The sequence below is a fragment of the Melanerpes formicivorus genome, unplaced genomic scaffold, assembly GCF_026170545.1.
Source record: "Melanerpes formicivorus ecotype bairdi unplaced genomic scaffold, bMelFor1.0.p_v2 SCAF_99, whole genome shotgun sequence".
NCBI classification, from domain to species: Eukaryota; Metazoa; Chordata; class Aves; order Piciformes; family Picidae; genus Melanerpes; species Melanerpes formicivorus.
In genome coordinates, this window is record NW_027142451.1 from 581,118 (window position 1) to 609,109 (window position 27,992).

General features: G+C 47.4%; 1 protein-coding gene across 2 annotated transcripts in view; it reads left to right on the plus strand.

The window, feature by feature from the left end:
- DPYD (dihydropyrimidine dehydrogenase) overlaps positions 1 to 27,992 on the plus strand; it is a 609,010-nt gene that overhangs the window by 481,816 nt on the left and 99,202 nt on the right. For both annotated transcript variants that reach the window (XM_068166235.1, XM_068166236.1), the window contains one exon: positions 246 to 388. In XM_068166235.1, the coding sequence (XP_068022336.1) occupies positions 246 to 388 (143 nt within the window). The remainder of the gene's footprint in view (positions 1 to 245; positions 389 to 27,992) is intronic.

A 27,992-nucleotide genomic window follows, 5' to 3' on the forward strand; every position in this document is an offset into this window, starting at 1 on the left:
GCCAGAAGCTAGTATCTGCTACAGTGAAGGAAGCTGAAAAGAGAGTTAGTGTACAAAACTAACTCTATGTAAGATATCTGTCCAATGGGATTATTTAGACATTATCATTATTCTCCATTTTGCATCCGTTGGCGATTTGTTTACATTCTCCTACTTTTTGCTCAGGATCTGTGGAAAATTTTATAGGCACAGCCTAAAATTATCAGGCCCTGCCTTTGCTAACCAAGTGTTCTGGTTTCCCCTAGGAAATGCCATCCGTCCCATTGCCCTGCGAGCAGTGTCTGCCATCGCCCGTGCCCTGCCAGGCTTCCCCATCCTGGCAACCGGAGGCATCGATTCTGCTGAGAGCGGCCTCCAGTTTCTGCACTGCGGAGCTTCTGTTTTGCAGGTACCTTCTCTTTCTTTAAAACTGTTGACATTCAAATAACTGTTGTTAAAATGATCATGTATCCTCACAGAATCATAGAATCAATAAGATTGGAAGAGACCTGAAAGATCATCAAGTCCAACCTGTCACCACAGACCTCAGGACTAAACCATGGCACCAAGTGCCACGTCCAATCCCCTCTTGAACACCTCCAGGGATGGTGACTCCACCACCTCCCTGGGCAGCACATTCCAATGGCTAACAACTCTCTCTGTGAAGAACTTTCTCCTCGCCTCCAGCCTAAACTTGCCCTGGTGCTGCTTGCAACTGTGTCCTCTATTTCTGGTGGTGGTTGCCTGAGAGAAGAGACCAACCCCCTCCCGGCTACAACCACCCTTCAGGTAGTTGTAGAGAGTAATAAGGTCTCCTCTGAGTCTCCTCTTCTCCAGGCTAAACAATCCCAACTGCCTCAGCCTCTCCTCACAGGGCTGTGCTCAAGGCCTCTCCCCAGCCTCGTTGCCCTTCTCTGGACGCGTTCAAGTGTCTCAATGTCCTCCTTAAACTGAGGGGAACTGGAAGGAACCTTAAAGATCATCTACTTCAAATCCCCAACATCTTCCACCAGATCAGACTGATCCAAGTCCCATCCAACCTGGCCTTGAACATTTCCAGGGAGGAGAGATCTACAACCTCTCGGGGCAACCTGCTCTAATATCTCATTGTCCTCTCGCTGAAGAACTTCTTCCTTTAAAATAATCTAAATCTACCCTTTTCTCCTTTAAGGCATTAGGATAGAGGGTGTGGGGGGGTGTGTAGGGGGAGGGGGGGAAGTTATACCATTGAACAGAATTTTCCTGGGTTTAATGGAATGTGGTTTTCCTTGATTTATAAATGATATGGCAAATATTAATACAAATATCAATAACCTTTTATTAGTAAGGAAACTTGCCAAAACGTATTAGATAGGTTTGATGTATGGTTACAATATATCTGTACAATGGGAATGTGCAGTGTTTAGGCAGCTTTAACAGTTTGATGCAGGCCAGGAGGAATATCAGGAGGAGATAGCCCCAGGAGGGAAACAGCTCTCGACCACACAGGGCAGACTGGACAAAACTGTTAAGCCAAAGAGGCAATGCATTAATCACTCACAGCTGGCTCCACCCAAGTGGGAGTGCTGCTGCTGCTGTGTATTAGAGGCTTTTGGGGTGCTCTCATGTGCCAGGCACAGCAGGTTGCTGGCAGGAAGACCATGCGGTGGTCAATGGCTGCTCTGGCTTCAGCGGATGGCAGGCTGGTTACAATGCTTCTTGCAACAGGTGCTTGCTTTGCCCTGGGGAAACTGAGGCACAGCAAAATCCTGGTTGCAAAGGGAAGCAGGTTTGGCTTGGCTCTGACTCCTGAGCTCGTGGCTTCTCTCATAGCTTGCAGTGTGTAGGCTCATGGCTATATCCCAGGCTCTGGACCAGGCAATCAAGGCAATGCATCTCGAGGCAACTTCCAGCCAGACAGGTCCAAGCAGGTTCCAGCAAGGCAAGGCAACCAGCAATCAGCCTGTATATAAATCTTGCCCAAGATTCAACTGGGCCAACAGGGCAAGTGAAGCCAGCACATAGTTACCCAACAAGAACAGCTTCTGCCAGGCTGTGGCCATAAAAGGCAACAACACAGCCTGGTCAGGCAGGAGCAGTGCCAGCACAGGTGCCCTTACCCCAGAAGGAGAGTTGTTAACCAGACACACATGGTCCTGTCCCCTTTGTTCCTTTTCCCACATTACCTTGACTTCTGCAGGAAGGATGGGGGAGAGGAGGACCATGTCTAGACACATCAGGGTCTGTCTGGGTTTGTGCTGGGGCTGTTTGGCCCTACCATGACAGTTTAACTCTATGTTTCTTGCTAAGAGACATTCAGCTGTAGGGGAGGAGGAGTCAGTGGAAGATCTTGGGTGTCACAACACCAATCTGAGATGTTACCACTTTTTTCTCCTCTGACCTATAGGATTTAAACTTTAAACATCTCTCCCTTGTCATGCAAACAAGGTTGATGCAGAGTTAAACTTGAGCTATCTGATCTTCCTTTATTCTTGATTTTGTCTTCTGCAAAGAGCCTTTTCAAAGGGAGAGAGACTTCAGTCCCACTGGGAGCCAGTTTAAAGTCACTCTTATTTATCCAGCCATTTGTGTCCCTTAAGTGTGTTTATTGAAACAGGAGATACAGGTACCTCCTGCATATGTTGCTGGCATTGCTGGCATCCTTTTGTACTGGAATGAGGTGCATGCAGTAGTTGAGGCTGTTTACATTGCCTGGTGAGTTGTTTCGAGGTCCTGGCCCTGCTGCCCTGGTTAATTCTTCCCAGTCATGGAAGGAAGTCTTGATGACACTAGGCAATTGGCTGGAAATACGCCCCTTACCTGCTCTGCTAGGCTTGGCAGGGCACCATTGCATCCTCTGTGTTAGAATGGCTGATGAGGAGGTGGTGATGTTATATTGTTCAGTTCTGGTGGACACTCACCCTCTTCATCTGTAGTTCCCATCATAGACAGCAGCAGCTGTGGATCCTGTGTGTGTCAGCTTTGTGTCACTCCATGGGATGACCGGAGTGGTTTCATTACACACCTGGCTTTGACATAAAGAATTGATTCAGTGTGACCATCCTTTCTTGCATAGCTATGGTGACTGCTGAGATGAGTCATTTGTTTGCTGTATTCCAGGAAAGGAAAAAAAAAAATCCAACTCAGAAGCTTGTTTTGGTTTGGTTTTTAATGCACATCAAAGTGTGGAGGCTGGAGTAGAAGACTACTTCTTTTCTTCCAGACTTACCAGGTTCTTTGGATTTATTAATACTATTTCCTAATTATTGTTTTTTTTTCCAGCTCATATTTGAGTGCCTCAAACTCTTCTTTTCCCAGGGAGAGAAAAAAGTTCCACCTTTCACACAATGACAGAAAACAATCAGTTGGAAGAGACCTCCAAGCTCATCCAGTCCAACTCTCCACCCAGCAATGCAGGGTCAGCACTAAACCATGTCCCTAAGCACCAGCTCCACAGGCTGCTTGAACACCTCCAGGGATGGTGACTCCAGCACTGCCCTGGGCAGACCATTCCAATGTCTGAGAACCCTCTCTGGGAAGAAATATTTCCTAGCATCCAGCCTGAACCTCCCCTGCTGCAGCTTGGAACCATTTCCTCTGCTCCTGTCTCTTGCCACCAAGGAGCAGAGGCTGCTCCCTCCTCACTCCAACCTCCCTTAAGGGAGCTGTAGAGAGCCATAAGGTCTCCCCTCAGCTTCCTCTTCTCCAGACTGAAACCCTCCAGCTCCCCCAGCCCCTCCTTATAGCCCAGGTGCTCCAGGTCCTTCTCCAGCCCCATTGCCTTTCTCTGGACACTCTCCAGCTCCTCAATGATATTCCTGTGGTGAGGGCTTCAAAGCTGAACATAGCACTTGAGGTGTGTCCTCCCCAGTGCTGAGCACAGGGGGATGGTCACCTCCTCTCCCTGCTGCCCACCCTATTTCTAACCCAAGCCAGGATGCTATTGGCTTTCTTGGCCACCTGGGCATTGGTGGCTCATATTTAATCAGCTGTCAACCAGCACCCCCAGGTCCCTCTTTGAGTCACAGCTTTCCAACCACACATCCCCAGGTCTGTAGGGCTCCCTCCCTATGGTGTGGGAGGTTCTTCCCTATAAATGCTACATAATGGTGCAGATTACAGAGCAGCTTTTGTCAAAAAAAGCTCCCAACCTCCCCCAAAAAAAACCCAAAGCCAAAGAACAACAGGATTGGCTTATTATTGCTAATAGAGCTGAGGTTTTGCTATCTTTGACTGTAACAGTGTGATGTGATCTGAGCTGCACAGAGCACAATGATTTTTCTGTTTGTTTGTTTGCATCTGTTCTGTTTCTGCTTTCTTTTTTTTCCTTTTCTTTTCTGTTTATTTGCCCCAATGGTAATGGGAAGTTCTGAAATATAATTTAATGTAGACATCCCAGTCAATGCTCAAGGGAAAGGATATTGGATTTACAAAGCATTAATTAGTGTTTTCTTTTTAGCAATAATCAAGTTCTCTGGAACTGGCTTCCAGAAATGCCTTGGATCTACTGGCCTTCTGCTGTCTACACTGCTAGTTTTATTTTCAATCATTTCCCTCCCCCCCCCCAAGAAATGGTGAAAAAAAAACCTCTTTTCTTGTCCTCACACTTCACTAGCGTAGTTGAAATCATCTCTAAAACTGATTTGAAGCATCTCTGAAGCAAGCCTGTCCTCAAGTTCAGTTTGTTTCTCTTCCCTGGATGTAGGGAAGTCATTTAAACTAATCTGAGATAAATGGATTCTAAAGCTGCTGTGTAGGGAATGGTCTGAAGTAGTTCAATTACATTTGTTTAAAAAGAAGCCTTTAGTAAACATCCTGCAAGACTGTGAGTATAGGCCTTGAGTCTTTCAATTAGCTCAGGAAAGGCAAATGGAAAGGAGGAAGAAAGAAGTAATCTCTCTAGACAGTCTTACAAGAAGTACACTTGACTGGGACTGGACTGAAACTTCTATTTGCTGCTCAGGGAGACAGGCAGAAGACAGCTCCATCTTCACAGCTCATCTTTGGAACCTGCTTAGGAGGATGAGGGTCATTGCTGTTGTTTTCCTTCTTAAGGAGTTGATCTGAGTAGCCAGACAATATACATTTCCCCAGATACCAGGCTCTCTGCCACATGGTCTTAGTACCAAATGCCCAAGGGGTTTCTTCTTCAGCAGTCAAAACCTCTGCTGCTTTTCATAGCACCTTTCACAGTACAATTCCACTTTCTCTGGTCCAGAATAGGGAGTCAGTACAGAATCTGGAGATCATATCAAGTAAAGTGAACTACTGAATGGATCAGTAGATGAAGATTCACTACATAGCAAGCCCCCAAGTTAGGTAGGTAGAAGCTGGGACTGTACTGAGTGAAGTACATCTGTGTTCTATAGACTTACCTTAAGCATCTGCTCTGGACACTGTTGGAGGTGGTACTGAATCAACACTTGGAATGACACAGAATCACAGAAGACATCTGGTTGGATGAGACCTCCAAGCTCATCCAGTCCAACTCTCCACCCAGCAATGCAGGTCAACACCAAACCATGTCCCCAAGCACCAGCTCCACAGGCTGCTTGAACACCTCCAGGGATGGTGACTCCAGCACTGCCCTGGGCAGAACATTCCAGTGTCTGAGAACCCTCTCTGGGAAGAAATATTTCCTAGCATCCAGCCTGAACCTCCCCTGCTGCAGCTTGGAACCATTTCCTCTGGTGCTGTCTCGTGCCACCAAGGAGCACAGGCTGCCCACTCCTCACTCCAACCTCCCTTCAGGGGAGCCATGAGGTCTCCCCTCAGCCTCCTCTTCTCCAGACTGAACATCTCCAGCTCCCTCAGCCCCTCCTCATAGCCCAGGTACTCAACGTCCTTCTCCAGCCTTGTTACCCTTCTCTGGACACTCTCCAGCCCCTCAATCATATTGCTGTAGTAAGGCCCCCAGAAGTGAACACAGCATTTGAGGTGTGTCCTCCCCAGTGTTGAGGACAGGGGGATGATCACCTCCTGTCCCTGCTGGCCATTGTTTCTAATGCAATACTGCACCTCGTGTGATCATCCTTCACAGGTCCAGAATGATGAGGACATCTTAAGGCTGCTCCACATGCTGGAGGGAGCTCTGCACTCAGCTGTGCCTAGTGAGTGGGGCTATGAAAGCCTGTGAGTGGCTGCTGCCACATCTGGGACCCTCAGTTTAGGAAAGATATTGACTTGCTGGAATGTATCCAGAGAAGGGCAACAAAGTTGGTAAGGTGTTTGGAACACAAGCCCTATGAGGAGAGGCTGAAGGAGCTGGGGTTGCTTAGCCTGGAGAAGAGGAGGCTCAGGGGTGACCTTATTGCTCTCTACAACTACCTGAAGGGAGGTTGTAGCCAGGCGGGAGTTGGTCTCTTCTCCCAGGCAACCAGCACCAGAACAAGAGGACACAGTCTCAAACTGTGCCAGGGGAGGTTTAGACTGGATGTTAGGAATGGGCTACCTGGGGAGGTGGTGGAGTTGCCATCATTGGAGGTGTGTAGGAGGAGACTGGATGAGGTGCTTGGTGCCATGGTTTAGTTGATTAGATTGTGCTGGATAATGGGTTGGACGTGATGATCTTGAAGGTCTTTTCCAACCTGGTCTATTCCATTCCATTCCATTCCATTCCATTCCATTCCATTCCATTCCATTCCATTGCATTCCATTGCATTCCATTCCATCCCATCCCATCCCATCCCATCCCATCCCATTCCATTCCATTCCATTCCATTCCATTCCATTCCATTCCATTCCATTCCATTCCATTATCACTGCCCTATCACACTCAGCAGCAAGCGGATGTTCCTTCCTTAGGAGTGCTTTAAAGAGACAGGTAATGGCAGTTCATGCAGCAGTAAACACAGACTGGTACACAGGCTGTGTTGATCCATCCACTGAGCACAGCACTTGCACGGCCATGGACCTTCCCTTGGTTTTGCCTAAAGAAGAGTCCCCAGCCATGAGAGGTGATGTTCAGGGGCTAAGAGAATGTGAAGGCCTTGTGTGGGTTGATTTAACTGCAGCTTGGCATATCTGTTAGAGAAGAGGTTTATGAATAATGAATGTACCTCCATTAAAGGCAAGATCTGCTTTTCCTCTGCAGCTATTTCACTTACAATCAGTTCTCTGCATTTTTATTTTTCCAATTGCTTGGTCCTTTTAATATATATTTTTTTTAAGTGGAGATTTATTGTAGATTTATGAAATCATCACACAGGAATGCAAAGCAGGAGTCAGGGGGTAAGCTACATTTTGATATATGCTATAACCACCTTGAGTGACATGAAGCAGGTATCTTGTGAAATGGTGTCCTATCCTCCCCTCCATTAAAAGATGGAGGGCAACATCTTCCCCATGAGGGTGGTGAGACACTGGCACAGGTTGCCCAGGGAGGTGGTGGAAGCCTCATCCTTGGAGGTTTTTGCAGCCAGGCTGGATGTGGCTGTGAGCAACCTGCTGTAGTGTGAGGTGTCCCTGTCCATGGCAGGGGGGTTGGAATTGGATGATCCTTGAGGTCCCTTCCAACCCTGACAGCTCTTTGATTGTATGATTCATGCCATTTCTGGCCAAAAATCTTTCTGCAGCACCAAGTTTTGCAGCAGGTATCAAAAGTGAACTGGATCATTACAGTCAGTAGCAGCTGGGGTTAGAATTTTTACAGAGCAATTTCATAGAGCATTCTTCCACTTCATGGCAGAAACAGCTGCAAAAAGACACCACTGCCTTTTTTAAAGTTATTATTGTTTTTACATTTTAAACGCTGGGATATCTTAACCATTCTTCAGCTGATTTCTCTGCACTATAACTTTTATTTTACTAACATGCCCAGATCCACCAATCTCTTGTCATTACGGGCATGAGATGTAAAGATAAATAAATAAATATATAACATCTTTATTTATGGAGACAATCCTCCACTCATTGCATACTAAAAGCTGCAGGAATGTCTGGCATCCTCCTGAGGTACAATTCATAGAATCATAGAATTGTCAGGGTTGGAAGGGACCTCAAGGATCATCCAGATCCAACCCCCCTGCCATAGGCAGGGACACCTCAGTTTAAGAAGGGCCCTCAGTTTAAGAAGGACATCGAAACACTTGAACGTGTCCAGAGAAGGGCAACAAAGCTGGGGAGAGGCCTTGAGCACAGCCCTGTGAGGAGAGGCTGAGGGAGCTGGGGTTGTTTAGCCTGGAGAAGAGGACGCTCAGGGGAGACCTCATTGCTCTCTACAACTACCTGAAAGGTGGTCGTAGCCGGGAAGGGGTTGGTCTCTTCTCCCAGGCAACCAGCACCAGAACAAGGGGACACAGTCTCAAGCTGCGCCAGGGGAGGTTTAGACTCGATTTGAGGAGAAAGTTCTTCACTGAGAGAGTCATTTGTCATTGGAATGGGCTGCCCAGGGAGGTGGTGGAGTCACCATCCCTGGAGGTGTTCAAAAGGGGATTGGATGTGGCACTTGGTGCCATGGTCTAGTCATGAGGTCTGTGCTTATAGGTTGGACTTGATGATCCTTGGGGTCTCTTCCAACCTAAGTTATACTGTGATACTGTGATACTGTGATACTGTGCAATAAATATATAACATCTTTATTTATGAAGACAATCCTGCACTCATTGCATACTAAAAGCTGCAGAAATGTCTGGCATCCTCCTGAGGTACAGTTCATGGAATCATAGAATTGTCAGGGTTGGAAGGGACCTCAAGGATCATCCAGTTCCAACCCCCCTGCCATAGGCAGGGACACCGCACACTATATCAGGTTGCTCAGAGCCACACCCAACCTGGCCTTGTAAACCTCCAGGGGTGAGGAGGCTTCTACCACCTCCCTGGGCAACTACTGTCTCCCCACCCTCAGAGGGAAGAACTGATTCCTAAAGCAATTCATTGCTCTAACCTTTTTCAACACCGCATCTCCTCCAACCCCCACCCAGTTCATCAATATAAGTTGCGTGTCACAATTTTTCTTTGCCTCTTTTGCATCCTGTGTGTGATTTACCCTGTCTGTGATTCACCCAGTGTGTGGTTTGCCCTGTCTCACATTGCTGGTGGGTTAGAGACATTTTTTTTTGGCAGAGCTTTGACAGAGGCATGCATTTATTTTATTATTTTTTTTCCCCCTTTAATTTATTTTTTTTTTCCCCCCCTTCAAAGTCATCTGGAAATTAAAAATGGAGACAATTAGAGCAAATTCCAGGGGAAAGAGAAAAATGCATGATGGAAAAAAAAAAAAAAGCAATAAAAGCCTAAAAATATTCAAGTAAAAATCACTTCAGAGCAGGGCTGTATGAGTGAATTGTAGATCAATATCGTGTAGTTAATGCATTAGCAGTAGAGCATTAATTTGCAATTACTGTAGGTGATCTGATCCTCTGTGTTCTGTCCATTGACTTCAATGACCTTTTGCTGAAAGACATTCTGTAGTCATTATTTCCAGCAGATGTAGCAAAAAAGAAAAAGAAAAGGAAAAAAAAAAAAAAAGGTAGAACAAAAGAGTAGCTGCTTAAGTAGTCCTGTGCCATGGGAGAGGATCCAGGCATTCACACAGGCTGGGCAGGGACGGGCTGGAGAGCAGCCCTGAAGAAAAGGCCTTGGGGGTACTGGGGGATGAGAAGCTCAGCAGGAGCCAGCAGTGTGCACTTGCAGCCCAGAGAGCCGACCAGAGCCTGGGCTGCATCAAGAGAAGTGTGGCCAGCAGGGTGAGGGAGGTGATTCTCCCACTCTGCTCCACTCTGGTGAGACCCCACCTGGAGTACTGCATCCAGCTCGCAGCCCCTATTACAAGAGGGCTATGGACGTGCTGGAGTGTGTCCAGAGAAGGGCCACAAGGATGATCAGAGGGCTGGAGCTCCTCTCCTGTGAGGACAGACTGAAGGAGTTGGGGCTGTTCAGTCTGGAGAAGAGAAGGCTCCGAGGTGACCTAATTGTGGCCTTCCAGTATCTGAAGGGGGCTACAAGAAGGCTGGGGAGGGACTTCTCAGGATATCAGGCAGTGATAGGACTGGGGGGAATGGAATGAAGCTGGAGGTGGGGAGATTCAGGCTAGATGTTAGGAAGAAGTTCTTCACCATGAGAGTGGTGAAACCCTGGAATGGGTTGTCCAGGGAGGTGGTTGAGGCCCCGTCCCTAATTGTGGCCTTGCAGTATCTGAAGGGGGCTACAAGAAAGCTGGGGAGGGACTTTTTAGGGTGTCAGGGAGTGATAGGACTGGGGGGAATGGAGCAAAACTAGGGATGGGTAGGTTCAGATTGGATGTGAGGAAGAAGTTGTTCCCCATGAGGGTGGTGAGACACTGGAACAGGTTGCCCAGGGAGGTGGTGGAAGCCTCATCCCTGGAGGTATTTAAGGCCAGGCTGGATGTGGCTGTGAGCAACCTGCTGTAGTGTGAGGTGTCCCTGCCCATGGCAGGGGCATTGGAATTGGATGATCCTTGAGGTCCCTTCCAACAATTCTGTGATGAGTCTTCTCTTTCCATTCTGCTATGAGATGTGTTTGTATTGGTCACTAACATGTGAAGTATATGGTTTCCTTTTCAAACATATTTCACAGAACTGCAGAAATTTCTGTTCTTGCAAAGTGATGAAGTCACAAATGTACCCTGTTGCTCCACCATGGATGTCTGTAAGGCCCTCTACATGGCTGTGGTTTTCAGTCTACCCATGTAATACTGCTTCCCAGCTTTGCTCCAAGCCCTCTTTAATAGAGTCATAGAATCATTAAAAGAAGAGCAGATTTAGGTTGGATGTCAGGAACAAGTTCTGCACCATGATTGGAACACTGGAACAGGTTACCCAGGGAGGTGGTTGAGGCCCCATCCCTGGAGATATTCAAGGTGAGGCTCAACAAGGCCCTGGGCAGCCTGATCTAGTTGGGGATGTCCCTGCTGACTGCAGAGGGGGTTGGACTGGATGACCTTTGGAGGTCCCTTCTGGCCTGGACCATTCTGTGATACTATGATTCCATGCTTCTGTGATTCTATGATTCTATGAAAAGTCCTCTAAGCTTCTCAAGTCCAACCCTCAGCTCACCACTACCATGACCATTAAACCATGCCCTGACATGGCAGATCTGCATGGTTTTGCATTCAGCCTGTGCACTGCTACTGCCTCTGGTCCTTGCACCCTCCTTATCTGCCAGGCAAGAGAGTTAGGCGTGAATGTGCCCACCCTCAGAGACAGACTGAGCCTGTCCAGTGCCCTTCTCCCCTGCCCCACACCAGTTGCCTGTGAGACCTCAAGGATCCAAGGAAGAAGAAAATCCTTCTGGAAGTATGACAGGTGGTGATTAGAAAGCAGTGGCCTCACGTAGAATGAGGTTGTCTTTATGAGACTATTTGTGGGCTTCTCTAATGTTTTCAGGGAGCATTCTTGTGGATGCCTCTTTGGAGCCAGAGTCTCGAGGGGTTCAGGACAGTCTGATGATTCCTTTTCCTTCTGCAGACTTTTTACTGAAGCATTTAACGGAAGGATTTTTATAACAGCAGGCTGGCCTTTTGTGTGTGAATAAACAACCTTCTGCATCACAACATAGCTGGACTTGAACTGTGAGAAAGCATTGCTATTGTATTTGTGCAAATGTGAAACCTTGTGAGGGACCCTTCTACGTGGTATAAAATGCTCCTGGGTATCAGAAAAGAAAAGCAAGGCTCTGAAAATGCAGTCACTGAAATGAAAGGGGGGGAGGGGGAAACACCATTTCATAAACATAATGTCATGTATTAATCACAGAATCCCCATGCTTGGAAGAGACCTCAAAGATCATCAAGTCCAACCTGTCACCACAGACCTCATGGCACCAAGTGCCACACCCAGTCTGCTCTTGAACACCTCCAGGGATGGTGACTCCACCACCTCCCTGGGCAGCACATCCCAGTGGCTAACAACTCTCTCTGGGAAGAACTTTCTCCTCACCTCCAGCCTAAACCTCCCCTGGCACAGCTTGAGACTGTGTCCTCTTGTTCTGCGGCTGGTTGCTAGAGAGAAGAGACCAACCCCTTCCTGGCTACAGCCACCTTTCAGGTAGTTGTAGAGAGCAATGAGGTCACCCCTGAGCCTCCTCTTTTCCAGGCTAAACAACCCCAGCTCCCTCAGCCTCTTCTCGTAGGGCTTGTGCTCAAGGCCTCTCCCCAGTCTCGTTGCCCTTCTCTGGACACCTTCAAGTGCTTCAACGTCCTTAATGTTTAGATGCTACCATTTTTTCCACCCCTATCTCAAAAGCAAAACAACCCCCCCCACAAAAAAAACCCCCAGACTAACAAAAAGACCCACAAAATACCATGAAGTAAATGTGTGCTGCCATCATTTATCACATTTTCTCATGGTTTATTAAAATAATAATCATATTAAAAAGTATATTAAGGTTCCAGATGCCATTTGATAGGTTTATTGAGGCTACAGAAATGCAAAGTAAAGAGCTGGTTCTCCATGCACTTAATTAATGTTCTTTTGAGTCTGTCACAGTGTCTGTTCAAGTCAATAAAGACACTGATGTTTGAGTTAAATAAGGACTAGATAAGGCCCCTCCAAAAAATCTCATCCAGGAATTATTATTTGTGCCACTTAATGGTATGGGAAGTGAAAAACTAAAAGGGATTGAAATGGTGGGAGTGACAAAGCAAGGCAGTGATGGAGCAGGCCCTGTGCTTTAGAATTCCAGGTTAAGTTTATACTGATGACACATGGAAGAAAAATTAGTTTGTCCTGCAATGAATAGCAGTGATTTTGAATGCAGAGGAAGGGCTGAGTCCTTCCTCCTGTTTAATTTCAGCTCTGTGTGAGGAGAATGAAGTTGAGTGGGTGGCTGCAAGTCTTAAACAACCACGGGGAGTCATTGGTGTGGCAGAGCAAGACTGAGCTTCTGCTTTGGCTTGCCAGAAGCCCAGCCTTCCTCTGCCCCCAGCCTATGCTTGCACCACCACTGAAGGCTCTGCTTTGTGCCAGTCAGAGAGTTCCATGAGTAGATAAGCCTGAGAATGGGCACACTTTGGCACCAGCTGGACACTTGCCAAAGTTTTGACACAGGCTGTGTCTTGGGTGGGTAGAAGAACAAAACCTTTCTGTACAAAGTTATCCATGACACAGAGAAGTTAAAATTAAATGGATGAGTGAAGAGCAAATTGCTGGATGAGGCGGCAGGCCACCAAAATGATATGAAACGAGATTCAAGGTACGGCTCTCTCCAAGATCCACATGCTAGTTTGACACAACCTTTTCCCTACAACATAGAAGTGAGGGAAAGTAACACACACAGAGAAAAACTCCAGGTTGAGATAAAGAATTGAGACAAGATGTGAGTTTAATATAAATGAGATGACAGAATGCACAATTACCTTAGCCTGTTTGCAGAAAAAGCACAGCAGAAAGCAGCAGCCAGAGAAGCAAGTGAGCTAAACCACTGCATCCCTCCCCCTCCAGCTGCCATCACAGTGGAAGAAAGCAAACACCCCCAAACCCCTGAACACAAAAGCAGCAACTAGAACAGGAAGCCTCTCATGTTACAATCTGAACTTCAAGCTCCAGAATACTTTGCTCCAGCCAGCACTTTCATTTTGAAGCTGGCCTAAAGCAGGGTCGTATCAATAGCAGCAGATTGAGACTCAACCTAGGACAATCCATCAACAGTGTTTAAGGGAAAAGAAACACCCCTTATGGCAAAACTATTTTTCACAGGATCATAGGATGTTGGGGTTGGAAGGGACCCCTGGAGATCTTCCAGTCCAACCCCCCTGCCAGAGCAGGACCATAGAATCCAGCACAGCTCACACAGAAACACATCTAGATGGGTCTTGGAAGTCTCCAGAGAAGGAGACTGCACAGCCTCTCTGGGCAGCCTGTTCCAGTGCTCTGTGATCCTCACAGTAAAGAAGTTAGAATAAACCTTTATTTAGAATAAACCAAACCAGGTTGGAAGAGACCTTCAAGATCATCGTGTCCAACCCATCAACCAATCCAACCCACCCAAACAGCTAACCCATGGCACCAAGCACCCCATCAAGTCTCCTTCTGAACACCTTCAATGACGGCGACTCCACCACCTCCCCGGGCAACCCATTCCATAGCGCAATCACTCTTTCTGTATAGAACTTCTTCCTAACATCCAACCTGAACCTCCCCTGGCGCAGCAGTTCTTCCTCATGTTGAGGTGGAACCTCCTGTGCTGTAGTTTCCATCCATTGCCCCCTGTCCTGTCACAGGGTACAACAGAGCAGAGGCTGTCCCCTCTCCATTGACCCTCAAATATTGATAGACATTGATCAGATCCCCTCTCAGTCTTCTCCTCTCTGGACTAAACAGCCCCAGGGCTCTCAGCCTCTCCTCACAGGGCAGATTTTCAAGTCTAAACCTGGCAGAGATTCATACAGCCTCACAGAGAACTAGCAGGGTTTAGCCAATATTCCCAAAGAAACTCACTATGTGTCTGTGTGTCCTTTTGAATACCCTCAGTGGCCATTTTCCCTGAAATTTGCCAGAAGATAGAAAGTATTTTGCTGTAACAAGTTTTGAGAAAACAAAAAAGTCAGGCAAGGAAGAGAGTGTTCCCTGCATTCCTTCACTGGGAGTGGTGAACGCGCCACGGCTTCACCTTCATCAGACCTCTGAGAATCCACATGGGACAGCGTTTGTTAGCACTGCCAGCCACAGGAAAGGCTTTAATTGGCAGTCACACCTTATTAGACGTCAGAGAAGCCAAGCAGGAGACACGGGGCTGCTGGCAGCCAGGTATCATTAGCTCTGCTGCTCACAGCGCTGCGCGCTCTAAAAAGTCTTCCGCGACAGCAGCGGTGCTGAATGGAGTGGCCCTCTCTGCAGAGCTGGGATGTACAGGACAGGCAGAACTAAAGAGGGAACAAAATGCCGCTTGAACATGGTGAATCCAAATCAAAAGGAAAAACCCATGTGAAAGAGGAGAGTTTGGGGCAGATGTCCTTAAGGTTCTGCACCTGGGCCGGAACAATCCTCATTGTCAATACAGGCTGGGGGAGGAGGTGATAGAAAGCAGCCCTGAGGAAAAGGACTTGGGGGTGCTGATGGATGAGAAGCTGGGCATGAGCAGGCAGTGGGAACTTGCAGCACAGAAAGCCAAGGGCAGCCTGGGCTGCAATCGAAAGATGCATTGACAGCAGATCCAGAGAGCTGATTCTGCCACTTTGCTTTGGTGAGACCTCACCTGGAGTATTGCATCCAGCTCTGGAGGCCACAACACAGGAAGGACATAGACCTGATGGAACAGCTCCAGAGCAGGGCCAGCTAATGGTCAGGGGGTTGGAGCACCTCTGCTACGAGGACAGGCTGAGGGAGCTGGGTGCATGATAGCAGCCTTCCAGTACCAGTATGGGTTGTCCAGGGAGGTGGTCGAGGCCCCGTCCCTGGAGGTGTTTAAGCCCAGGCTGGACGAGGCTCTGTCCAGGCTGCTGTAGTGTGGGGTGTCCCTGCCCATGGCAGGGGGCTTGGAAATAGATGATCCTTGTGGTCCCTTCCAGCCCTGACTGATACTATGATACCTGAAGGGGGCTACAAGAGGCCTGCAGTGACAGGATGAGGGGCAATGGCTTCAAACTAAAGAGCAGATTGAGACTGGATGTTAGGAACAAATTCTGCACCATGAGGGTGATGGAACACTGAAACAGGTTGCCCAGGGAGGTGGTTGAGGACCCTCCTCTGGAGATACTGAAGGTGAGGCTGGACAGAACTCTGGGCAACCCGATCTAGTTAGGGATGTCCCTGCTGACTGAAGGGAGGTTGGACTGGATGAGCTTTGGAAGTCCCTTCTGGGCTGGACCATTCCATGATTCTAAGTGATCACTTCTGATAAACATTTCATTATTTTCCAGTTATTTCTTGGCTCAGTGATAATTATAGAAAATCAACCTGGTCAAACTAAACTAAACTAAACTAAACTAAACTAAACTAAACTAAACTAAACTAATGACAACAACAAAAAAGTAGCTAGGTGACTGCCACACTTTCTCCACTGCAGATGCTCTGGATAGAAATCACTAATTGATAGTGAGCACTTGCTGGGAGAATTCCCTTTAATGGAAATCATCATTTGTCAAACAAAAAAGAGCTAGCTTTGGGGTGGTTTTGTTGTTGATATAGTTGGAACAGTTTTTTACCTTTCATCTCTTTCCACTTGCATGGGAAAGCTGCAATGTACACATCAGCACATTTGAATATCTCCCTCTCTGGAGATATTCCAAACCCACCTGGATGTGTTCCCGTGTGACCTGCTCTAGGTGCTCCTGCTCTGGCAGGGGGGTTGGACTGGATGAGCTTTTGAGGGCCCTTCCAGCCCCTAACACTCTGTGATTCTGTGTACAGATACAGGCTAAAGTCTAAGCTAATAACACCTTGTATCTTGTGCAGGGTGTTTTTTTAGTAGTTTTATGTTTTTTTTGGGGCTACTTATAGAATTTATTTCTTAACTTCCCTTTCTTTCTGCTCATTCCATCAGCTAGTAATTGTTGTCTGCACAGACAGTGTTATTTCCTAAATCTGTGAGAACTAATTCAATCTTACTCCATAACAATTGCTATTTGACATTCTTCTAATGGGTTCTCATGCAAAGTAGGTTTAGCCATCACTGAAAGGTAATAATTGTTTAATAACAATAAGGTTTCAACTGAGCACCAGCTCAAATGCTGTCCTATACCAGTGACTCCTGGGCTGTGCAGTGGATTTTTCTCTTCTCTTATACCAGGGGATACTGAGCCTGCTTCTCTTTCTCTTGCCCTCCTTGCCTGGGTCTGGTGGCACAGGGGCTTTATGGATTTAGCAGATGTAAAGAATAATTTCTTTGACAATATGCTCTCTCCCTGTCTCCCAAGAATCCACAGTACAGCTTGCCTTGCCAAAATCTCATGCTACATGAACGAGCACAGAGCTGTCCTCCCTGTACATAAACTCACAGGGTGTGAACTGACACCAAGTGAGTTTTGTTTAAAAGTCTGCAAAATAAAGGCAACATGGAGATGACTCTCTGAAAGAAACAGAAACACAGAATTATTGAGGCTGGAAAAGACCTCTGAGATCACCAAGCCCAGCCTATGACCTAACACCACCACAGCAGCTAAACCAGGCCACCAAGTGCCACATCCAAGCTTTTCTTACAGACCTCCAGGGATGGCGACTCCACCACCTCCCTGGGCAGTCCATCCCAGTGCCTAATCAGACTTTCTGTCAGGAAATGCTTCATAACATCCAACCCAAACCTCCCCTCGCACAGCTTCAGGCCATGGCCTCTTGTCCTGTTACAAGTTGCCTGGGAGCAGAGCCTGACCCCCACCTGACTACAACTTCCTTTGAGGTAGTTGTAGAGAGTGATAAGGTCCCCCCCTGAGTCTCCTCTTCTCCTGGCTGAACACCCCCAGCTCCCTCAGCCTCTCCTCATCAGACTTTCCCTCCAGTCCCTTCCCCAGTCTGGTTGCTCTCCTCTGGACCTACTCCAGCACCTCAGTATCCTTCCTGAAGTGAGAGCTCCAGAGCTGCAGACAGTGCTCAAGGTGAGGCCTCACCAGTGCCGAGCACAGGGCAGAATTCCATCCCTGCTCCTGCTGGCCACCACCATCCCTGATCCAGGCCAGGATGCCATTGGCCTTCCCTGCCCCCTGGGCACACTGCTGGCTCATGTCCAGCTGCTGCCACCCAGTACTGCCAGGTCCCTCTCTGCCAGGCTGCTCTCCAGCCACTCATCCCCAGCCTGCATGAGGTTAATTGTGGCCAGAGTGCAGGGCCCTGCACTTGGCTCTCTTGAGTCTCATACCGTTGGCTCCATTAAGTGTTGAAGAAATTGTGGGTGAGTTGCTTTACTCAGCTTAGGTTGCTTCCAGGCACAAAGATAGCTCTGTTGTAGACAAGAGGTTCCTTCCCAGCGTGGAGGTGACTGGAAATTGAATGTGAAAAATGTACCAAACTCCTTAATGGATATTGAAAATGTAGATAGGAGGGAAGATAAGCACAGTGGAAAATGCTGAGCTGCCTTTTTTTTTCTCATTGCTGCCATCTCCAATCATTACTGAGGGAATTTCCTGGGTTTTGTTCTAAATTATATATGTTGTAGCTACAGGAGACTTGCTTTCCAAAAAGGGAACATGGAAACCATTCAGGATTGCAAAGCTCTGCTGTCAGAGGAGTTTTTCGTGGAAGCATTATTGATCATACAAAGAAAATAAGCAGTAAGACATTTTCCTTTTTGTACCGTGGCAGCCCTGTTGACATTTTAGTCAGAGGCTGGAGCAGGCAGGGAAGGGGAGAGAGGCAGAGTGAGCAGGGGAGCAGGCTGTGCTCAGGGTAGGCATGGTCCTGGAGCCCGTGGGGACGCAGGAGCGTGCTCCCCTGCAGCTTGGCGTGGAGCTGGCGTGAGGCTAGCCGGAGTTTGGTGACCAATCTGCCATTTTTTAACTGTGGTAGAAAAATCTTTGGTGTGGTTTTTTTTTTTTTTCTGCACAGGAAGGAGGGAGAAATCTGAGAATATGAGCCCTGATGCCTTTTTGAAGCTATTTTCCTGCTCCAGCACAAACCCCCTGACACAGCTTGATCTGGATGGCGAGAGGCCCTTTTATCCATGCAATTAGAATGAAAGAAACAAACAGAGAAACCGTTTTTCTGAGGCTGGCAGCATGTTTAAGAAAGGGTTTAACTTCCTTCAATATCTGAGTTATGTCACTGCTTTTCTTGCTGGTATTTATTATTTGGACAGAGATAGGTAAAACAATCCCCAAGGGAATGTGGAAGTGGGTTTTTATCTCAGGCACGAAGGATTCAAAGGGTCAGAACTATTTTATTCACGTGAATCTCACTCTTTAATAGACACAGCAGCTGCTGCACAAATTCATACAGGCAAGCTGATAAAGGATGAAAGTAATTTTAGCTGAAATAAAATGTGAGAGTACTACAGGGAAAGAGTCACAAGGATGAGGGGTTAATCATTGTAGGACTGAACTCACCTTCCAAAATGGAAAAATTGCTTTTTTTTTTCTCTTTGATTTTTTGAGGGGTCTGCAGCTTTCAAAATTCAAGTCGCAGGAGGCTGGCCCTCCGTAGATTGCTCTCATTAGAGTCTGTTGGAAAATGATTTCAGGAAGCTGTTTTTTCATTGACAAATTTTATTTAATCACAACAGACCTGGGTTCGTGGCCCTGCTGTGTGTCTGATTCAGAGTGTCCTGGGATGAACAATACTGAACGCAGCACTCAAGGTGGAGAGAGCCATGAGGTCTCCCTTCAGCCTCCTCTTCTCCAGCCTGAACACCCCCAGCTCCCTCAGCCCCTCCTCATAGCCCAGGTGCTCCAGGCCTTTCTCCAGCCTCCTTGCCCTTCTCTGGACACTCTCCAGCTCCTCAATGTCCTTCCTGGAGTGAGGGCTCCAGAGCTGAACACAGCACTCAAAGTGTGGCCCCCCCAGTGCTGAGCACAGGGGGATGATCACCTCCTGTCCCTGCTGCCCACCCTGGTTCTACCCCAAGCCAGGATGCCATTGGCTTTCTTGGCCACCTGGGCACTGCTGGCTCATATTCAGTCAAGTGTCAACCAGCACCCCCAGGTCCCTCTTTGAGTCACAGCTTTCCAACCACACATCCCCAGGTCTGTAGCTTGCCATAAGGTTGTTGTGACCCAGGTGCAGAACCTGGCCTTGTTAAACTTCAGCTTTGGCCCATGGGTCTCACCTGTCCAGGTCCCGTTGTCATCTAGCAGATGGACACAGCCACCCAGCTTGGTGTCATCTGCAACCTTCCTGGGGGTGCTTCAATCCCCTGCTTCAACACTTGGAATGACACAGAATCACAGAAGACATCTGGTTGGAAGAGACCTCCAAGCTCCAATCTTCCACCCAGCACTGCAGGGTCAGCACTAAACCATGTCTCTCAGCACCAGCTCCACAGGCTGCTTGAACACCTCCAGGGATGGTGACTCCAGCACTGCCCTGGGCAGACCATTCCAATGTCTGAGAACCCTCTCTGGGAAGAAATATTATCTAGCATCCAGCCTGAACCTCCCCTGGGGCAGCTTGGAACCATTTCCTCTGCTCCTGTCTCTTGCCACCAAGGAGCAGAGGCTGCTCCCTCCTCACTCCAACCTCCCTTCAGGGAGCTGTAGAGACCAATGAGGTCTTCCCTCAGCCTCCTCTTCTCCAGCCTGAAAATCTCCAGCTCCCTGAACCCCTCTCATAGCCCAGGTGCTCCAGGTCCTTTTCCAGCCTCATTGCCTTTCTCTGGACACTCTCCAGCTCCTCAATGTCCTTCCTGGAGTGAGGGCCCAGAACTGAAGACAGTACTTGAGGTGTGGCATCCCCAGTGCTGAGCACAGGGGGGAGGATCACCTCCTGTCCCTCTGCCCACCCTGTTTCTAACCCAAGCGAGGATGCCATTGGCTTTATTGGCCACCTGGGCACTGCTGGCTCATATTTAATCTACTGTCAACCAGCACCCCCAGCTCCCTCTTTTAGTCACAGCCTTCCAACCACACATCCCCAGGTCTGTACCTTGCCATGGGGTTGTTCTGAACCAGGTGCAGGACCTGGCACTTGGCCTTGTTAAACTTCATACACCTGGCTTTGGCCCATGGGTCTCACCTGTCCAGGTCCCATTGTCATCTAGCAGATGGACACAGCCACCCAGCTTGGTGTCATCTGCAAACTTACTGGAGGTGCTTCAGTGCCCTGACCCAGATCACTGATAAAGATATTGAAGAGGACAGGCCCCAGTGCTGAGCCCTGGGGGACACCACTGGTGACTGGGCAGCAGCCAGACATCAGTGCATTCTGTTACTTGGGCTTTTAACACCAAACCACCAGATATGAGCAACTTAACTGATAGCTGCCTTAGAAATATTTCTGAGGAGCTAGAGGATGCAGTTCATGGAACTGGGTCGAGTAAATCTACACCTCCCTGGCACAGCTGCTGATGCTGTAACAGCAACTGCAGAACTCCTGGGAGAATGGAAGGATTTCATTTTACACAACAGTACTTAAAAGAGAGAGGCAAGACCTTTTGGGTGCTAACAAACAGAATATGAAGTGATATTCAACATAAATCTAAAGGTAGTTGTTGAGTCTTTGTGTGTGATTGGACTGTTCAGACCAGGGAGGCAACTCATCTGCTTTCCAAGGTAGCTCTTATTTTGTAGATCTAGAGTACAATGATACAATTGGCTATAGATGGCTGATTATGAGCCTGTTCCCCACACTCCTCGAGGCTCAAGGCAAGAGGAATCATATTTGTTTTCTTAGGAAAGATGATGATGATCAGTACTTTTCTCAGTGGGCAAGCCCACCTACTGCATAAAGGTCCACTTTGTAGTTCCAAGAACTGACAGAATGCTTTAGTGAGATAAGGAAATATAACCATTCCTGTAGGGGTGGTTGAGAGGAAAAAAAAGAACCCAAGACAACCCAGTTACCTCAGGGAGCCTTATGAAAATGCTTGATTTTTTTCCACAGTTCCCCTCTCAAAGACACAGGATAAAGAATTTGCATCATTCAGGGTCCCTTGATAAATACCAGTTTCCCACTCTTAAACACCCAGTTTAGCTCTTTAGATCAAAGGCACATTAATTGGCAGGGAAGAACTTAGGAGGAGGGAAAATACATTTGAGTAGGCTAGGAATTAATGTGTCATATAACATACCTAAAGGATCTCTTGCAGTGCTCTTATCCTCTGCTGTGCCCTCACCTGATAAGTGGCTAATGGATTCTATATTTTTTAATCCTCCTTCATTGTTGGCCACACATGGCTGCTCAAGGTTGCTGGAGTGCAAAATGCAAACAAAGTCTCTTTTTCACCCTCCAGAATCAGGTTCTTTTGGGTCTCTCTGCCTGTGGGAGTAATTGGCACCTTGGCACTGCAGAGGGACCTCGACTGACTGGACAGATGGGCAGAGTCCAACAAGATGACATTTAACAAATCCAAGTGCAGGGTGCTGCACTTTGGCCACAACAACCCCATGCAGAGTTACAGGCTGGGGTCAGAGTGGCTGGAGAGCTGCCAAACAGAGAGGGACCTGGGGGTACTGTATGTGCCCAGGTGGCCAAAAAGGCCAATGGCATCTTGGCCTGTATCTGCAATAGTGTGTCCAGCAGGAGCAGGGAAGTCATTGTGCCCCTGTACTCTGCACTGGTTAAGCCACACCTTGAGTCCTGTGTCCAGTTCTGAGCTCCTCAGTTTAAGAAGGACATTGAGAAACTTGAAGGTGTCCAGAGGAGGGCAACAAGGCTGGGGAGAGGCCTTGAGCACAAGCCCTATGAGGAGAGGCTGAGGGAGCTGGGATTGTTTAGCCTGCAGAAGAAGAGGCTCAGGGGAGGCTTATTGCTGTCTACAACTACCTGAAGGGAGGTTGTAGCATTGTGGGGATTGGTCTCTTCTCCCAGGCAACCAGCATCAGAACAAGAGGACACAGTCTCAAGCTGCACCAGGGGAAGTTTAGGCTAGAGGTGAGGAGAAAGCTCTTCCCAGAGAGAGTTGTTAGCCATTGGAATGTGCTGCCCAGGGAGGTGGTGGAGTCACCATCCCTGGAGGTGTTCAGGAAGGGATTGGATGTGGCACTTGGTGCCATGGTTTAGTCCTGAGGTCTGTGGTGACAGGTTGGACTCGATGATCTTTGAGGTCTCTTCCAATCTTGGTGATTCTGTGAGCTCACCTGAGGTATAACTTAACTAGCTTGAAGTATACTTCATTATGGCACCCACATGACATCAGACCATCCACTGATTGTTTATTTTTTGTACAGATTTCTTAAGCCCTATGTCAATGGCTACCTCCTCTGCAGAGCCTGGGGTTGTTAGTACGTTTGCATTTTAGCTCTGTGTCTTGCCCCTCAAGTGTCACCTGTAAGCTCTCAGCTCATTAGGGCTTCAAGTCTAGGACTCAGCAGAAAACGATTATGTGGGTTGGTTTTTTTAGCCAGTGTAGATGTAACATGTGAGTTCTTCTAGACTGCTTTCCGAGAGCTGTACTAGGCTTTGGAGCAAAGACTAGTTCATTAGCTCATGTGTATTAGCTCAATTCTAATGTTTCCAAAAGGCCATCAGCCATCACCCAAAGCAGTTTTGCGTCTTGACCCAGTATCAGAAGCCTTGTCAAGTAACATCCCATCTGCTAACCTCTCTCTCTAGGGTCTTTTAAACAGCTCATGTGAATGAGGCCGATCATTCCATCTTCACTGTATCAATATTTGGGAAGCTTTCTCTTACCTACAAATTTGTTCTTTAAAACAAAGAATCTCTTTTTCTTTTCCCAGAGAGTGCACAACATTATCTGATAATCCACTTCTCCTAATGTTCTTAAGCCTACTACCCTCTAGCAAAAGTAATAATTACTGATAGAAAGGATAATTGGGACTACATATTTAATGGACTGGTAAGTCAGTGCTCAGTGAGACATGAGGAGCCTTTCCATAGATGCTGCATCCTGCAGATTGTAAATCCAGGCCCTCTCCAAGGAGATTTTCTTTGTCTGCTTGCTCTCCCATTGCAGCTCTTGCCACATTAGTACGAGTGCTGTGTCAGCCCAGTGCTGTGTCTACTGCTTTTTGCTTTGTAGATCTGGACACATCTAAAGCATTTGTCCTGGTTTCAGCTTCCAGGGCAAAACCCCACAGGGCAGAATGTAGGTTATCCCCCTCTCCCCTCTCCCCCCTCCCTTCTCCCTCATATGGAAAAGGCAGGGGAAGGTAAAGGGGTAAACAAAAAGACTTGAACTGAATTGGAAGTTAAAAAAGTAATTTCAACACAAAAATTAAACGATATTAAGTCAAAAGGGGCATACAGAGATATGGGGGAAGGGACTAGGTACAGGAATAGATAAAAAACCAGAATCAGCAGTGGAGTAGGCCCCACCACGTGGCAAACCAGCTCCCAGCCAGCAAGAAGCTCCCCACCACGCAGCAAAAGCCAAAGCAAGAGAGAGCTCCCTGGAAATTCCTGCCCCTTAAATAGAGGGCAGGAAAGGCAAGGGAATAATATGATCTGGTGCTTTCCTTGGGGTGGGGGTTTCCACCCACCAGAATGGAGTTCCACCTTAGAGAGTCCAGCAGTTAACACTTAACCTACAACATCATTGCAGGGAGTCTAGAAAACATCATTTCATTGCCACGGGGGAGGGCTGTGCAGCATCCAGACTGCATGGCCCTGAAATGCCTTCCTTCAGTGGAGTCACTGCTGAGAATAACTTTCAGCTTGTGTGGATGCTTTATGCAGATGAGAATCATGGGCTTGCCCACTACAATAAAATTAATTTTCTTAAAGCTGTTGATTCCTAATGTATAACCAGGAAGGACATGGACTTGATGGAGCAGGTCTAGAGGAGGGCCATGACAATGATCAGGGGGTTGGAGCAGCTTTGCTGGGGGGACAGGCTGAGGGAGCTGGGGGTGCTCAGCCTGGAGAGGAGAAGGCTCCAGGGAGACCTAATAGCAACCTTCCAGTATCTGAGGGGGGCTACAGGAAGGCTGCAGAGAGACTGTTTGCAAAGGCCTGCAGTGACAGCAACAGGGCCAATGCCATCAAACTAGAGCAGAGCAGATTTAGATGGGATGGTAGGAATAGGTTCTTCACCCTGAAAGTGGTGGAACACTGGAACAGGTTGCCCAGGGACGTGGTTGAAGCTCCATCCCTGGAGATATTCAGGGTGAAGCTGGACAGGGCTCTGGGCAACCTGATCTAGTTGGGGATGTCCCTGCTGACTGAAGAGGGGATTGGACTGGATGACCTTTGGAGGTCCCTTCTGGCCAGGACCTATGATTCTATGATTCTGTAATTCTGTGATTCTATGATTCTATAAAATAAAACCCTTCCTGAAGCACCTTTCATTCACTTACAACTGTTGTCCTTTTCTACCGGAATCTTTAACCAGTGGATCCTAAGCAATGCAGGTCTAATCTCAACTCTCCATTGAAACCCAGCTGAGAGTCATTCATAAATGTTTCACTGACAAGAAGGTGGATTTAAGTTCTCAGTACTTATGAGGAAGAATGTTTAATAGAAAGGATCCAAAACTGCCATAAAACAATAGGCAAAGGTAAAATTTCAAATGTATTGTAACATAAGAAAGTTCTTCCCAGAGAGAGTCGTTCGCCATTGGAATGAGCTGCCCAGGGAGGTGGTGGAGTGTGACCGTTTCAGGGTGTGCCTTTAGAATAAAAACTCTTTATTTAGAATAAACCAAAACAGGTTGGAAGAGACCTTCAAGATCATCGTGTCTAACCCATCAACCAATCCAACCCACCCAAACAGCTAACCCATGGCACCAAGCACCCCAGCAAGCCTCCTCCTGAACACCTCCAATGACGGTGACTCCACCACCTCCCCGGGCAGCCCATTCCAATGGGCAATCTCTCTTTCTGTATAGAACTTCTTCCTAATACCCAACCTGAACCTCCCCTGGCGCAGCCTGAGACTGTGTCCTCTTGTTCTGGTACTGGCTGACTGGGAGAAGAGACCATCATCCGCCTGTCTACAACCTCCCTTCAGGTAGCTGTAGAGAGTGATAAGGTCACCCCTGAGTCTCCTCTTCTCCAGGCTGAGCAACCCCAGCTCCCTCAGCCTCTCCTCATAGGGCTTGTGTTCCAAACCCCTCACCAACTTTGTTGCCCTTCTCTGGACTCGTTCCAGCAAGTCAACATCCTTCCTAAACTGAGGGTCCCAGAACTGGACACAGTACTCGAGGTGTGGCCTAACCAGTGCAGTATACAGGGGCAGAATGACCTCCCTGCTCCTGCTGGCCACACTGTTCCTGATGCAGGCCAGGATGCCATTGGCCCTCTTGGCTGCCTGGGCACACTGCAGGCTGATGTTCAGATGCTATCAACCAGTACCCCCAGGTCCCTCTCTGCCTGGCTGCTCTCCAGCCACTCTGACCCCAGCCTGTAGCACTGCCTGGGGTTGTTGTGGCCAATGTGCAGAACCTGGCACTTGGATGTGTTCAATCTCCTGCCCTTGGACTCTGCCCATCTGTCCAGCCTGTCGAGGTCCCTCTGCAGAGCCTCTCTACCCTCCAGCAGATCAACTCCTGCCCCCAGCTTGGTGTCATCAGCAAATTTACTGATGATGGACTCAATGCCCTCATCCAGATCATCAATAAAGATGTTAAAGAGCACAGGGCCCAGCACTGATCCTTGGGGCACACCACTAGTGACTGGCCGCCAGCTGGATGTGGCACCATTCACCACCAAGAAAGGGACAGTTGCTGGAACACTCTGGATGAATGTTTTGGTGTAGAATGAAAACAAAGACTGGTAGAATGCAACTTTAAATTTGAGTCTCTGTCTCAGTTCTGCCTGTCTGCTTCTGTCTCTCTCTGAGCAACAGCTGCTGGACGGAGTTAACCTTGAGCTAACAGATAAGAAAACTAATTCTTGCATATGCTTTGATCTAACAGAATTTCCTCCTTAATAATTACCTTTTCTCTCTCTCTAACCCTTTTTGGGAAAAAAGGGAGGTAGGGGGAGAGGGGGGGTGCAGGGGGGGACCCTCCTGGCTGGAGGAGGGAAAGTTTTGTTCTGTATTACGTTCTTTGCTGTATATTTCTGTATACATTGTAAATACTGTATATTGTGTATATAATCAGCTGCATTTCATCCTGCTTGTAAATATAGCTGTCATTCATCTCCAGTTTAGTTATAGGCTCTGATCCCTGATAATTTGATGGCATTATGGTGCACTGAGCTCCTGTGTCAACCAAGGCCCTGTACTTCCGAAATCGTGAAGTGCCAGGCCACTGGATGTTCACATCCCAATAGATTCTGTTATCTATATTATCCCTCTCCTGGGCAACAAAGAGTCAGGGATCAGAGCCTATAACTAAACTAACTTTCTCTCACCACCATATGGAGTCACCATCCCTGGAGGTGTTCAAGAGGGGATTGGACATGGCACTTGGTGCCATGGTTTAGTCATGAGGTCTGTGGCGACAGGTTGGACTCGATGATCTTTGAGGTCTTCCAACCTTGGTGATTCTGTGATAAAATCAACACAGTAAATCTTTAGCTTACCATTTGAGCATGTCAGTAACCCACTTAATGGAACAGCAGAATTGGTAGTCCATTGTAAAACCTCTCAGAGGTATCACAGAGGAGTAATAGTGGTTTATCCCCTTGCTATGGTATTAGGATATTAGAAACTGTGAAGTCAAAGGCAAATTTCCTGGTCGGATGGCATTTTGTTTCGAACAACAGCTGAAGTAAGTCTCTGTCTACTGGAGGAGCAAGATGGAATTCTTCTAAATGCTAGAATTTTATCATCTGAAGGGAAAAGAAAAGAAAAAAAAAAAGGTAAAAGAAAGCAGCCTGTGAGACCTAAGAATATAAAAGCATTTGAGAGCTCAGAAGGAGTTTAAATCAATGCAGTGCCAGAGTTGCAGCACAGATGAAAGTGCCTGCTGTCTCCATTGCCAGGAAACTGCTTAGAAACTCTCACTTTGATTTTTTTTTTGTTTGTTTTATTTTGTGTTTTTTGTTTAGCAGTCCTTTACATTACCACTAAATGCAATATATGGGGAAATTGCTGCTTTGATGTGGTACAGCTCCGACAAACAGGAGCTAATACGGCAGAAGAGCGGAGCGCTGTGATTTGTGTTTGCATATACAAACACACACACCCATCAATCTTCTGAGTTCTAGACTGGGTATCACTGCCACACATCTGCCTCCCTGCTCTAGCTTCTGTTTTCATTAAAATGACAGTTATTTGACACTTATATTCTGAATGAACATTTCCTCCAAGCGAGTGTCTCCTGCCATAAGTTCGTTTGCAGGCAAAGGGGTTTAATAGTGCCTTGAGAGGGTTTCAGATGGGAGCATGACTGCTGCCAGACCAGTGTCAATGTTCTTGTTACCACAGATTGTGGTGGATTCAAATTACCCCCCACCCACCCCCAAATAACCTGGATAACTACCCCCCAAAATAAAATTGCCAGCCCAGTTTGGGATGGAACCACATCAAGCTCTGTTTACAAGAAAAATACAGTCTAGAAATATGAAATGCAATGAATATGTACAAAATAGAGAATAGAATAGAATAGAATAGAATAGAATAGAATAGAATAGAATAGAATAGAAT